The sequence below is a fragment of the Lissotriton vulgaris genome, chromosome 7 (genome assembly GCF_964263255.1).
Source record: "Lissotriton vulgaris chromosome 7, aLisVul1.2, whole genome shotgun sequence".
In the NCBI taxonomy this organism is placed as follows: Eukaryota; Metazoa; Chordata; class Amphibia; order Caudata; family Salamandridae; genus Lissotriton; species Lissotriton vulgaris.
Window position 1 is genome coordinate 1,395,515,289 of NC_141695.1, and position 15,644 is coordinate 1,395,530,932.

The 15,644-nt window shown below is 45.3% G+C and overlaps 1 protein-coding gene across 1 annotated transcript in view; it reads right to left on the reverse strand.

The window, feature by feature from the left end:
* LOC147705703 (mitogen-activated protein kinase 1-like) overlaps positions 1–15,644 on the reverse strand; it is a 426,270-nt gene that overhangs the window by 105,538 nt on the left and 305,088 nt on the right. Inside the window, exons 5-6 of the mRNA XM_086932128.1 lie at positions 12,262–12,376; positions 11,687–11,818 (exon numbers count right to left, since the gene is read on the reverse strand). Of these exons, the coding sequence (XP_086788254.1) occupies positions 11,687–11,818; positions 12,262–12,376 (247 nt within the window). The remainder of the gene's footprint in view (positions 1–11,686; positions 11,819–12,261; positions 12,377–15,644) is intronic.

The window sequence follows — 15,644 nt, forward strand, 5'->3', positions numbered from 1 at the left end:
CATTTTAGGCTCATGCCTGTTGATTGCATTTATATACAGCATATTTTCATGCTTCAGAACGTGTAAGGTTTGGTTTGATTAGCCTATGTGTTAAGGTTAGGCTGCATATGATGGTTATTATACATGTATATGTGTATAATTACTTAGTACTTTGTACTTTTGGTTATATTTACACATATATATGTATATTGTTTATGTGTTCCGGGTCCCCGCTCATGGGCGGAGATAATTCAGTGCTTATGACTATTAATGAGTATCCCCTGGAAGAGAATGTTCTGAATAGGAGCAACTAGTGGATTGATTTTGTGGTTTGTGTAATAATTGACAAATCATTTCCATGTTGCTGCATAGCATGCTCTGGTGGTAGGGCGTCTAACTTCTTTAATGATATTCATACAGTACGGCAGAAGATTTAGGTAGCCAAATTCTAAGCCCTCAGATGCCAGATCGCAAGGTTGAGTTGATAGGTATCCGGATATCTTATCTCTCCATGGTGCTGAGTGAGAAGCTTGGGTGAGACGTAGTTTTTGATAAGGAACTACTTATTGTCATAAACTGTATGAGTGCCGCTGCCTTTGCTTCTGTTGTGGTTCCTCCGTAGAGTGCGGGACCAGAAAACTACATTTCCCGGCATGCCCGGAACATAAGGGGCGTGGCGCAGGTAGTCGCGCACAACCAGGAAATAAACGAGCAGCGAGGGAGTCAGACGCTGCCGATTATTCTCGCCGGGTGAATCAGGTTTGGTGCGAGTCTTCAGCTACAGACTAGTAAGTGCGAGGTCACTCGCAGCTCATTTTCCTTGTTTGTACCCCGTGCTGGGTTGGGTACGAATCTGTGGTTACAGCGGTGAGCGCAAGGTGACTCTGCACCTCGGGTTGGTTCTTCCCGCTGTTGCCTTCAAGGAGACTCATTCTCCTCGAACTGGTTTTCATCACTTTTGTTTGCTCCGACTCAGAATCTTCAGGAACGTGAGATTCCACCTTCGGGAACAATTAATTACAGAACTACTAAAGCTATGAACGATTGTCCTTTGGTGATATTCATTTGAACTGCAGAAAGAGACTGAGAAGGATCAAGTCTTTATTGCTATTTGTTTGGAGACATTATTCACTGACTGTGCTGATACCAATACCAGTTCATCCAGCGATATAAACATTGTATTGATTTATATATATATATATAAAAGAAACCGGTTCCAACCTTTTGGTGCAGATCGTATTAAGAAGCATTAACACATCCTGTTGCACCTATCTTTTGTTTTGTCTCCACAACCTTTTGATTTTGTCTCAACTTCAGAGGAGAGATCACAGGGGATTCAGGGAAGCCTTGGACCAGAGAACTACACCGGATGCATGCTGGTAGGATGTAAAGCAACTTGTTGCATGTTATATGATCAACTCTTCAGTGTGCTCAGGCTGTTCTTTGTTTTCCTCATGATAGGTTTGGTCCCTGGTATTTTCTTTATCTCTTCTGGTATTTGAGGCCACCACCTTTTCCTTTCCAGGTAGGACCTGAAGCATACTGTAGTTGTAGGTAAAGAAAGGAAACTCTTATGACCTGTGTTAGTTCATTGTGAGTATACTTAGTGTACTTGTATTGTCGTTGCAGTTCTCCCTCCCCGCAGTTCACTTCCTTTCCCTCCCTCGCTCGACTGCCTTGGTGATCTGTATGCTTTCAGCTAGACACCGGGGACGTCGGGAGGTGGAACCCTTTTATCTTCAGCACAATTCCGAAGACCAAGAACGACTAAGGAAGATAGCTAACAATTCCAGGTAGTTTATGTGGAATTGTCATTGTTGGGGGTCCACATGCCCTGGATGGCATGGGTTTGAAGATGAGCTCCCCATCCGGTGAACAATGTGTCTGCTGTTAGTACTGTCTGTGGAACCGGGTCGAGGAACGGCCGCCCTTTGGAAAGGTATTGTGTGTTCCACCACTGCAGAGAGCGATGGGTGAGGGCATCCACCAACACCAGATCTGTCAGCTGACCTTGAGCCTAGTTCCACAGACGTGCCAAACATTCTTGTAAGGAACGCATTTGGAGTCTTGCATAAGGGACGAGGAGAATGCAGGAGGCCATCATCCCAATTAACTGGATGAACACTCGCGCTGGTATTGAGTGTTGAGGCTGAAATTTTGGGATTAGAGCCTGTATCGCACTTATCCTGACTGGATAGGGAGCTTTTGAAGTCTATTGTAGCCCCTAGGTATTGTTGTATGGTGGACGGTTGGAGATGGGATGTGGCGAGGTTTAGTGTGAATCCCAAGCTGTGAAGCAGCTTAATTGTGTTGAGTGTACGTTGCACACAGCTGCTGTGTGATTTGGCTTTTATGAGCCAGTCCTCCAGATAAGGGAAGACATAAATATGCAGTCTCCTTAAGTGGGCTGCAACTACTGCCAGGCATTTGGTGAAGACTCTGGGTGCTGTAGTGATACCGAATGGGAGGACTTTGAATTAGTAGTGTTGACCATCTACCACAAACCTGAGATATTTTCTGTGAGTGGGGTGAATGGGAACATGGAAGTAGGCGTCCTTTAGATCCAGAGTGGAGAGAAAAGTGCCCTGTTGAAGTAGTGGGAGTACCTGTTGAGAGTGACCATGTGAAAGTGGTATGACTGAATGTGGAGGTTTAGCGGTCTGAGGTCCAGTATGAGCCTGAGGGAGCCGTCCTTTTTTGGGGATTAGGAAATACAGGGAGTAAACCCCTTGGCCTTGATGAGGAAAGGGGACTGGTTCTATTGCATGGTTTTTTAATAGAGAGGGGACCTCTTGTTTGAGAAGTGTTCGATGTTCCGAGGACATGGGACGCTGTCTGGGAGGAATGTTTGGGGGCTAGAAGTGACTTCCAGTCAATAACCATCCTGGATAATTTGTCTTACCCACTAGTCTGTTTTGATGGAATTCCAGACGGGTAGAAACTGTAAGATACGTCCCCCGACAGGAGTGGGATGATTGGGGGGGGGAAGTGCAAGGAAGTCACTTTTTACAGGTAGGAGTGGTCCGGCTATTGTTGCAACGACCTCTCCCTTTATTATTGTTGCCTACGCGAAAGTATGTTTTCGGGAATGTGTGAGTGGGGCTCTTGTAGGAGGAATGTTCTGAACCCATGGTTTTGAAGCCGGCTCTGTAGAAGGAGTGGCAAAAAGAGCCTCTAGGGGAAGGAAACTGTAAGGCCCCCATAGACTTAGCAATTTCGGTATCCTTCTTCATCTTTTCAAGGCATGTGTTAACTGTGGGACCGGAAATATGTTCCTGATCAAACGGTTGATTCGAAATAACAGTGAACCTCCTGCTTGATCCGGAAACCCGGAGCCAAGCGTGTCTACGCAACAAGAAGCTAGTGTTAATTGCGCAAGATGCGGTTATCGGCCACATCAAGCGCACATTTTATTGAGGTGTTGGTAATGAGTTTGCCCTTTTGGATAAGGTCATTGGCTTTTTGTTTGTACTTGTCAGGAAGGTGTTCCATGAGCTTTTTAAGCTCGTCGTAGTATGCCCTGTCGTACCTGGCCAATAAAGCTTGGACATTGGCGATCCGCCAATGGTTTGCAACCTGCGACACAATATGTTTTCCGGATATGTGAATTAATTTGCATTCCTTATCAGAAGGGGGGGTGTCACCTGTACTCTGAGTTTGCACGCTTGCATGCTTTATTTACCACAAGGGAATCGAAGGTAATCTGACCTTTAATGTAAATTGGGTCATTTGGAGCTGCCTTGTTTTTTTATCCACCCTGGGATTGAGAACCCTGTTCTAACGGGGTGCTTAAAAACTTCTGGGGCATGGGGGGGTGTGGCTTAAACGGCAGTGGAGATGGCTGCCTATACGAGATCTCAGCGGAACAGTGGAACGATTCCGCTGTAATCCCAGCGATTTCCCGCGATTCTGGCAGAGTCTGATTCCCTAAGATGAGCGACCCCGCTTGAGTGACTGAGGGGCGCGGAGGAAAGAGTTTGGTATTCTAAATCGAAAATCTCCCGCCGAGCGTGTATAACCTACACGGGCGATCTAAAATGGCGCCGCGTCTCGCTCATGGATATGCCTGACCCTGGTGTTGCAGATTCTTAAGATCCACCACGAGCTGCCCTACTGAGCCTCAATGATCACATGCGGAGGCCCCGGACTGCCCTTGGAAGCTCTAACGAGGTGAGCGCTCACTCCTTACCGGCTGCCACACAACCGTTCCGCTCCGCCTGACCTAAAAATGGCGGCTGTCGGGACACGCTGAATAGCGTGGCCCTGCCACAAGGAGCTGCAACATGGGGGACGCCGGGCGCTGCTGCTGACCGGCTTTGTGTGTGCAAAAAGGCTCCCAGCACTGCTCCACACCCTGGATGGCCAGATACTCCGAGCCCTCACATACTCCGCATCAGCGCGACATCCTCCAGCGCACTACAGCACTCCAGCGGACTATAACAGGCTTACTCATTTACAGAGCACGTGTCTGAGGTCCTCCAACTTGGCCAGCATCGAGAATTTGGAACCTAGGGGAGCCATTGCGCCGTAAACCTGAGAGCTTCTTACCAGCGACTAAGGTCAGGGGGACCCTAACCACCCCCCTTTATGCACTAAGCACTCCTCTATCTACCGCCGTGTTCCTCTTACCGCAAATTGCAGCTGCCAATCTTCTGAAGCCAATTCCTCTACCGACGCACCGAATACCTGCGCCTCTTACCGTAAATTGCAGCTGCCAATCTTCTGAAGCGAATTCCTCTACCGACGCACCTAATACCTGCGCCTTCTCCACTACTGGTGGTCAACCACACGCTCCACATCTTGGCAAACAGCCTTTCACGCAATTGCGCCGACCACGGCAAGTTGGAGCCTCCGCCTGCCCTGGGGTTGCCCGAGACGGTCAACTCAAGGAACTCCTAACACAGGAACGATCACCTACAACAGACGTCGCCACAGGTCGGACTTCAGGCGCTATCTCTTCCTCCCACTCTATTACTTGCGTGTCTGGCCCACGATGGCAGAAAGAGAAGGCAGAGGTAATAAAAAGAAGGTGCGCGCAGAGGTAATAAAAAGAAGGTGCGCGCAGAACCGTCGATCTCAGGCTCTCCCATCAAGGCCAGAGCAGACATGGCAGCCACCATGGAGATGATACTTAAAAAGCTGGCAGATGTCCACGACCTGGCCAAGTCCACCAAAAGCAACACTGACTCCATGCAACTCGAACTCACGGCGATTAGAGGCAATGGGTTAGGCCCAACTTTTAGACCCTTCCTGCAGATCCTAGCAGGTGGTACACCCCATTCAATTGCTCTGATGTTCCAACTGGCGACACTACCTGTCACTGATGGCTGATACCAAGTCCATATCAGACAACCTCAACATAGTGTCCCTGAATGTTAAGGGCCTAAACCACCCGGTTAAGAGACGGAAAGTCTTGGAATACCTCGCTAAATCAAAAGGGGACATCCTTTTACTGCAGGAAACCAAGCTTTCAGAGGACACTCGCTTCATTAACCTTCACTGGGTCTCACACACGCTCTGTTCCCCCTGTGGTACACAAGAAAGGTGGGGTGATTACTCTGATAGTGAAAAATGCAACCTCTGTTATTTCACACACACATTACGAGGAAGGTAGACTGCTCATCGCGTATCTCCTGAGAGACAATGACCCTGTTCACGTTGTGAACATTTACAGACCCAACTCGGACGTGTCGGAATACTGGGACTCGATATCCCGGGCCATGGAACATATCCCACAAGACAACCTCATAATAGTAGGAGGTGACTTCAACCTTCCCATGGACCCAGTCCTAGATCGTCAATCTAAATGCATATTTCACCCTTCGCGCTCACACGAGGCACTCATGCGACTCTGTGACCGTTTTCTCCTAAAAGACTCTTGGCGCCTCCAGAACCCCAGTGGTAGGGATTATACTTTCTATTCAGCCCCACATAACTCATTCAAGAATTGATTTCATCCATCTCGAGCTCCTTCACTTACCTCATTGAAGAAACGGATATTGCCCCAAAACTAGTCTCCGATCATGCATGTGTTCGCGCCAAACTGGCTGGCTCCCGCTCGATCCTACCACCTAGACGTTGGCGCTTCAACGACGAAATCCTAGCCGACCCTGCACATAAACAACAAATAATCGAAGCCATAGAGCAATATATTGCGATAAATTCATCCCCAGCAACAGCTCCTTCCACTCTGTGGGACGCACTCAAGGCCACGATTCGGGGAGTTATCAATATCAAGGCAAAGACCAACAAGAAGCTGAATAAGGAGCTGGAAGAGCTTGAGCGTGAAATTAGGAACCTAGAAGCTGTCCAAAAAGCAAACTATATAGTTACACAGCACCCCTTGATCTCTTAGTTTAAGAAGAAAAAAATGAATACAATGCGATAACTAACAGACGGGCTGGAGTCTGGATTAACAAATTCAAAGCTCTAAAGTTATGTGACAGTAATAGAGCGGGGAGACCTCTCGCCTCTTATTTAAAGCACAAACAGAAGCTGACCACCATTGCCTCGATTAGGGACCCCGCGAATATAGTGCATACGAAACAGACTAAAATTCTAGCCACTTTTAAGTCCTATTATGAGGACCTTTACAAAAATGAGGTGTCCCTGGACACAGAGGCCTGTGTTAGCTATTTGGAATCCCTGAACCTCCCCAAACTTTCAGAAGACGATAGCGCCCACATTGGCTCCCCCATCACAGACACCGAGGTTATATCTGCCATCAAAAGCCTAAAGTGTAACAAAGCACCAGGCCCTGATGGGTTCTCTGCTTCCTTTTACAAGGCCTTTGACAAGCAGCTCACCCCTACCCTTCAAACACTTTTTAACTCAGTTGCTGCAAGTGGCAGCGTCTCCCCCTCAATGAGCGAAGCTATCATAGTGATTCCTAAGGAGGGCAAGGACCCACTCTTATCCAAGAACTACAGCCCCATCTCATTGATAAATTTAGATTGCAAAATGTATGCGAAGGTCCTGGCGGCTAGACTTAATATCTTGCATCCTCAATTGATCAGCACCTCCCAGGTTGGTTTGTTGAAGCATCGACTGTCAAATGATAATACCAGGCTTCTGTGCCACATCCTAGAGAAATGCAAAAAACACAGGTGATGGACAGAATGCATAACAATGTCAAACATTCACCCCAGTACAGAGATCTGGGCTAAATCCACCTTTTTTTGAAAAAAACGATGGATCTGGGCTAAATGGATTTAGGCCCAGATCTCTGTACTGGGGTGGATGTATGACATTGTTCTGCATTCTGTCCATCAACTGTGGTTTTTGCATTTGTCGCCCCGAGTGGGATGGGTATGCTCAGACGTGAGTCCCATGCTCTCCACACCACTGGATTCAAGCAAGCCGGGCTGAAGACGGCTGAAATGCCAGAAACCGGTCCTCGGAAGCTGGTTTCCGGTCCAGGGAAGGCATGGCTTGGCAGTTTGGGCTGGACTGTTCCCATGAGGCACAGGGTCAGACTGATTTGCATATGGCCATGTCTGATCTGGGGTGGTGTGGAGTGCAAAGAAACGATGGATTTAGGCCCAGATCTCTGTACTGGGATGAATGTATGACACTGTTCTGCATTCTGTCCATCAACTGTGGTTTTTACATCCTAGAGAAAGCCAAGTCCTCTCCTTCCCCAACAGTAGCCATAACCCTGGATGCCATAAAGGCTTTTGACAAAGTCTCTTGGGCCTTCCTCAGACAATGTATGCAGTCCTTCAAATTATGCTCCTCATATATTAACATGGTAATGGCCATCTACTCCTCGCCGTCTGCCAGAATTGCCATCAATGTTACCCTTTCTGACCCATTCAGATTGTATCAGGGCACTAGACAAGGTTGCCCTCTTTCCCCCGCACTGTTCATCCTGGCTCTTGAAACCCTCTTGACTGATATTAAGTGCAACAGGGAAATAGCGGGTGTGCAGTTTGGCGACACTCGGATAAAACTAGCGGCTTACGCCGATGACATCCTAATTGCATCTGAGGACCCTGAAAACTCCATTAAAGGCCTTATGTTGTCAATTAGGTACTCAGCCCTTTCCGGATATAAATTAAACCGAGATAAATCGGAGGTCAAATCTCTTAATGTTCATACCAACAGAGACGTTCTGGACACGTCTGGCCTCACATGGCAAAGCAGCGTCATTAAATATTTAGGTATTGAATTCGCAGACTCGCTGACCGAAACTCTTCACCATAACGAAACCACTACCCTAGACAAAATTAAACGGCTTCTAGATGGCTGGTCGCCCCGTTTTATCACTTCAGATTGCTTCTGTAGTGTAACTTGTGCACAACTTGATTATGGATTACACACAGCATGAATTTCATGACTTGTGCTATTCAAAAAATATATTTACTTACTCTTAGAAGCAAATAATTATTGAATGTTTTCAAGTAAAGAGAATTATGGAACTCACTTTGGAGTGCACCATGACAGACTGCGATGTAGAACGCTGCCTTTACTGCATTTATTTTCACTCGCTAAATCAGGCGAGAGAATGTGGGCAGCACGCCAAAACATTTGAAGAAAAGGAGACAAATTGGTTAGGAAACCAAAGGAGTAGTGTGCCACAGAAAGAATATACAGACATCACTCCTTCTGCTTGTGCTTACGCTCTGGCTACCACGAAATATCATTCCCACACTTTCTATTCCTCCCTCACCGCCAGCTCTGCTTTTTTCCTTGCTCTCCTCAACCCTTCTGTTTTATTTTTCATCTGCTTTCACTGAACCTCCTTTTCCCCCCCTCTACGTTCCATACCACTCCAGCTTGCCACACTCCTTCCCTTGCCTTTCTAACCAGCTAATCCCTCTACCATGTCCCTTCAGCTCCAGATTTCTTTCCCCTCACCACGGCTCCTTACCCCGCACCCTCTCCTATGCTCACCGCACACAAAGCTATCCACCCACTGCACATCACATCTCTGCCTTCAAATCTCTACATCCCAATACCACTTTCCACCTCCACTAATCCAAACATTTTACGTAAGACCTGAACAGAAAATGACTCCCCTTTAACCTTTCTTCCAAATGAGAGCACTCATTCGCTTCCCACATCACCCTGACAGCATCCCCCTTTCTTACCAGTCCTCTTTGCAGCATCTCTAACTTCTAACATCATTTCTCTTCATCCCTCACACCACCCTCTTATCCCATACAAATACCACCCAAGTCAAACATTGAGCCCCTTATCTGCCCCTTCAATCCCTCTGCCACAGTCATTAATACTCTGCCCTCCACATGCTCCTCATGTTGCCCCACTCACCATCCTACAGGTTCATCAAATTTAGACTCATGAACAAAAACCGCCTTAGCAATTACAACACTTAGTCACAGACTGCATTTTAGACCCCCTTATCAGAAACGAAAGCTGGTATGGTGAAGAGAACAATAACCCGACCAAGGCTTCAACAATTCATCTTACCAGGCTACCAAATTAGATATGAAAGCAAACTATTAGGAAAACCTGTGAAAAACTTAGCAGTCATCTTTAAAAACACTATACAGCCACCAGCTTCCTTGTCTTTTCAGTCAGACAGTGAATCCATAATCATCAGATGGTCTTGTTCTCCTATGCGCCACATCATCTTTGTTGATTGACAGATACCAGCAGCATGATCAGTCTTCTAAAAAACGTTTCTCGACTTTTATAATGGACATCACCCTCAACCACACCTGCCAAGGCATTCTGTATAATCTCAACAATTGAGTCAATAAAGCAGACCTACCACAAATTCGATATCCTTCCAAATTAACCAGTAATCCCGAAATACCCATGTTAATTGCCCTTGACCCCATCGACTGAGCCAGGCACACTATATGCAACTTTCACGTCTCCAGAACACATGAATGCTACTGTAAACAACCCCATCAACTAGAGTGATCACCAGGCCATCACTTTCAGCCTTCCGACAGCTTAGAATATAGCAATCACAAAGACTCATTAGACCATGGACGAAGATCGACCTCAAACTATTTGTTCACTACTTGTATATTATCAATCAAGTCAAGTGGTCTTTATTCGGACTTTCGAGGACAGGCCATAAAAGTTACAAACAATAATAAGAAAAAAGACAAACTACATTATAGTCAGCACATGTTAAAAAATAACAGCCACATATTTTTTAAAATATAAAACCAGATATCTTGATATACGATAAATAGAATAAGGCAAGAAAGCTAATTTAGCAACAAATAAAGGGACAGTGCAACAGTACTGGATCCAGAGGTAGCAGCAAGGCGGCAAATGAATAAAAATGCATAAAAATTAGCATCAGTGAGGAGCATATAAGAATCATTACCGGATGAGTAATTACTAAAAAACACTAGAATACTTTTTGTGACAATAATTAGTAGAAATTATTATCAGCAATATACATTTAAAAAGACATTTCAAATACAATGATAATTGAAGTTACTAAAGTGCTTTTATATCAGAACAGCATACTTTCTCTTGACTACTAGTATATTATCAGTCAAATAGCTTTGTGATGACAGTTGTACCTCTGGTCAACTGTCGCCTTTGACACATTGATCCCTCTCAAGACCTCACTCTTCTACAACAGCTGACACAAGGCTGCCTGATTCTTTAACCGCATCGCTGCGGCGGCTTTTCCCGCTGTGCGCTGCAGATATCATATTACCATTGTTTCATGACGAGCTGGCCTTGTCATCCGCGCACGACAGGTAAGCGCCATGACGAGCCCAGCTCGTCATTAGCCTCGAAGGGGTTAAAAGATTTAAGGCAGTTAAAGCAAAAACATGGGTTTTCAAAGACCATGAAAAAAAACGTTCATAGAATATAAAAGCTAATAACAAGAAAGTTAATAAAGACTTCATTAAATCAGGTCCATCTCTGAAGCAATCTGCCCATCAAGAAAACGGAAGTGGTCATCAAATTCCAGAATCCAGAAGTAATCCTTACTGGAACAGCCATTCACTAGACCTGAAACACTGGTAGGCCAACTCATCTTGAAATCCCAAGATTCCCAGGATAAGTCACCGACACTCAAGCAATCACTCTAGCCTGCGCCCAAGACTGCCTATCTTCCATCGTCTCACTATGAACCACTTGCAAAAAAACTCAAATGTAGTGGCCCAAGGTAGCTCAGCAGAAGATTCTTGCCTTCTACAAGTCTCAAGAACAGCCAAAGTAAGTCAAGCCAGAGCCACCATCAACCACTGACCAGGACCTCAACACATCCAACATTCCCTGACCCAACCAGCATCTGAGGAGTCTACATTGGCACTTCCTGGAAAAAAATCAAAGGATCAACATTTGATTCAGAGCCACACTGGTGGGATTATGCACAATAGCAATGCTAGAACTGTATGAGCACCTGGGTGAGGGGAAGGGGTGAGATCCGAATGCAGGGCGTGAAGAAAAGGAGGAAAACTATTATAGCCCTTGCTTCTTTATCAAACAATGTACACAATAATAAAAATAAACAATTCATTTACAATTAATCCTTATTTTGGTGTAGGCCACTGAGTTAAGGCCACAGGGGCTTGGACTCTAGATGTCCTGGAATAACTATGAACTATAGAAGCACAGAAAGAAATTTGATAATACAATCAGCTGGTGACACAACAATACCAACAGTTGTTAACAGAAAAGGGTTAGATACAACAGTGGTGTATAAAAACACCAAATATGTAATTCTACAATACCATAACAGGCATGATGCAGAGTCCCCTACCTTTGCCATCTGCCTTCGGGAAGAGCCTGCTCCAGGGCACTTTGGACTTCTGAGGCAGTGACTGCAGGTAATTCCGTGCTTTGAGGTTGATAATGCAGTTCAGGTCATCCTGTGAAGGTGAACCCAGGATCCCTTCAAGAAAATAAGATTGGGGCTGTCAACAGAGTACCCATTATCACAACCTGCCTATCTGTGTTGTCTTATGACAGACAGCGTACTAAAGTAATACAGTCATGAATTCTGTCCTAGAGCAATAGACCACATTTTACAAACTACAGAGATCTGTTTTACACTGGCCTAGAGGAAGCAATTAAAATGGTTTCCATCCTGCAGATGTCTATTTTTTGTCATTTGCACGGAACATCTTACACATTTTTACAAGCAGACGAAATCTATTCTCACATCCTTAGATGAGCGATTAACAAAGATGACTGTACAGTGAGCCCCTTAACACACAAATGCATGGTAGGGTTTGGCAACCTAGCCTCTGAGGAGAGATATTCTTACAGGCAGTAACCAAAACAGACTATATAATTGGTTAAAAGTGATTAATTCCTCTCCAGACACTGTCTTACCAAGGATGTGGTTCAGCTGGTCCAGGTAGTGCTTCCCAGGGAATATAGGGCGGTTGGAAAGCATCTCTGCCAGGATACAACCGACCGACCAAATGTCAATGGATTTGGTGTAACCCTGAGAAGAAGAAAATGTTGTGAAATGGTGCAGGCACAAATAAACATTACAAAAAAATCCTATGCACTGCAAACCATGAAACAAGCAACATTAAAACCCAATAGGGAATTGGTGGTGGGTATTGGGGAGAAAAAGTAAACACCCTGCCTATGTAAAGTAACAAAGAAAACATTTCATTTTGTACTCGGACAGCTTCCATTAGCAGAGTATGCATAAAAAAACATAGCTAGAGCTCCAAGTTTTATGATATTCATTTCCTTCTACATTGTCCCACCTTAACTTTTTACACCTTACTGTTATTTATTTGTGGTCTGTGTAAGCATGAATTTGCAACAATTAGAGTAAAACTTTATTAAGCTACGAAATGTACACCCAAACCTATATTATATATACACACACACACACACACACACCTACCTCTGCCCAACCATCACTTCAGACCTCGTAGGTTTCATCCTCAGCTGTCAGAGGAAGACATCCACGCTCTTGTATTCTCGAATAGTAGTTTGAGATCGGTCACCTCCTCTAACGCAGTTATTAACATCCCCGCTATCTCCCCTGACCCTGACAGGGAACCCAGGGTTAACTCCAGGTCGATTAATAAGGAAAATATACTCAAAAGAAATATTACTCATATTGAAGAGATTAACAACTCCCCCACATTAACGCTTTGCTGCTCAACTGCAGATTTGCGGTGAAACATGCGGCTGACATTTCAGCACTCATCTTAGCGCAAGATTTGGACTTCTTGATTCTAACCAAAACTTGGATCAACGATACCTCCTCCCAGATCTGGACATTTTAGTACCACCTATGTCATTATCCGGGGTATCGCCCAGGAAAATTGGGGGCGAGGGAGGGGCATTACCTGCATTCATCGCTCCAGCCTAACCGTAAAGTAATCTCAGAAGGCTTTGCCATCTTCCTATGAACTATTTATGACAAATTTGGAATAAGGGCAAGATTGTCTGTGTGCTACACATGATATACCATCCTCCTGGTGACAATTTGATCTTCATGGAGCTCATTAGCTCACGTTCTGATCAACCATACCATAGCTTCCTTGGAGACTTTAACCTCCACTGGAATGACACCAATGATCTTTCAGTCAGCTCCTTTAAGACTTTCCTCTCCAATCTCAACTTCTCTCAGATCTGTAAGGGTCCCACCCACACCAAAGGCGCCACCCTAGACCTCATAATTGCTAGATACAATCTCATTCAAGTGAAGGACATCCTACCTTGCGACTGGTCGGACCATCATCAAATTGCCTTCCACATACTGGAAAAGTCGAGTAGCAGAAAGGGACAACCTCTTAAAGCGAAACAATGGACTTACAATATGACACGTAAACATCAATGCTCTTACTTCCATCACCACGAATAGACTTCAGACTCCACCTAACATTACTAACCTGGACGATCTTTCTGACCATTACATTAGTACTATGACTAACATCGGACTCTATTGCGCCAGAACAACTTATAAGGATTCCCCTTAACGATGACGAACACCGCAAACTTAGGCTTTTAGGGAGGTCCTAGAGAAAGGAGCCTCCCACCACCAGCCTCTCTCGGCTAAGAAAAATGAGAAGTGCATAAAATAAAAAAATCTGCATTGCCAAAATGAACCATTTCAGAGCGCAACTGGGCGGCGCCACAAACAGACCCAAGATGCTTTTTCAAATCAAACAGCAAGCAAAACACATTTCCAACCCAAACCTGTCCAATTCCTGGCGGGGAGGAATTCACAGTGCACTTCTCAGAAAAAAACTAGGAAAAAAAAATCGAACTGGAGCTCCAACCTGGCATTCCCGTGATGCTGCCCCTAATCCTCACCTCATCTTCACAGGAGCTGGTGGTGCCCTCGGCGGTCTCCTTTCCTCTCGGATGTTCTCCCAAAACTGACGCCTCTTGGAATTCCTTTATCCTGCCAGATCATACAGAATTACTCCAGGAGATGGCAACTCTAAAACCAGCCAATCAAGTCAATGATCCACTTCCTGCAAAACATTTTAAAGACCTCAACTTGGCCATTCTCACTCTTTGGTCGCGGATTATTCATGAATTCCTTCTGCAGGGGAGCATCCCAGATTGCCTCAAAATTGGACAAGTCACTCCCATCCCCAAGAAGCCCAACTCAGATTTATCTGATCCCAACAACTTCAGACCTATCACTAACTTCGAGCGTTAGCCAAACTTCGAGCGTTAGCCAAACTTCTTGAGAAATGATTCAACAAGCAGCTCTGCATCCATAAAGAGAAATTTCAACTACTGGACCTCTATCAATCCGGTTTCAGAGCAGGGCATAGTACGGAAACTGATTTAACGCACATAGTGGATGACGCGCTGAAATCCTTGGATCAGAATGTCCCTGGTCTTCTAATCCTTCTGGACATGTCTTCTGCTTTCAACACCATCAAACACGAAACCTTGATTAATCTTCTACAACGGAGGATGGGTTTAGCGGGACCGGTCCTAAAGTGGTTTACCTCTTTCTTACACAACCTCACTCCTAGGATTAAACTTAACCAGTCCCTTACTTCCAGTACCCAGGTCAGGATTGGAGTTCCGCAAGGATTCGCACTCTTACCCACGCTCTTCAACCTCTCACTGTCATTCTGAACCAGTCTAACATCTACTCTCTAGATGACATTAAAATTTTAAACGAAGCTCTTTCGCAAACTCAACAATGGTTAGCCAAGAATGATCTGTTGTTGAACACCCTCAACACTGAATTCCTGCTTATTGCCCCCCCACAATCGCTTTGCACCTACCCTGGACTGGCTAAACCAACTCACAGCCCTTAACTGCACCTCTGTCTTGGTTGATTCTGCTAAATCGCTAGGCATTACCTTAGACAAACGAATTAACATGCAAGCGCACATCAATGCCACTATTAGAAGTGCCAACTTTCAGCTTAACACCCTCAGAAAATCAAACCTTTGCTTCCGACCGAAGACTTCCAACCTGCAGTACAACCCCTGGTGATCTCACGTCTTGAATATGGTCTGGTGACCCTTGCGGGCTTATATGGTCTGGTGACCCTTGCGGGGCTTCCTAAAACAAGCTTGGCTCCTCTCAGAGCCACTCTCAACGCGTCAGCCAAGCTCACCACAGGCTCCAAAAAACACAATCACATTACACCTGACATAGGCAGATTAATTGTCTGTCTATTGAAGCGAGGATTCGCTTTAAAATAGCTTGCCTCAGGCATGAAGCCTTGCATTACAACACTCCGGCCTATCTTGCGAACAAGCTTGTTATTT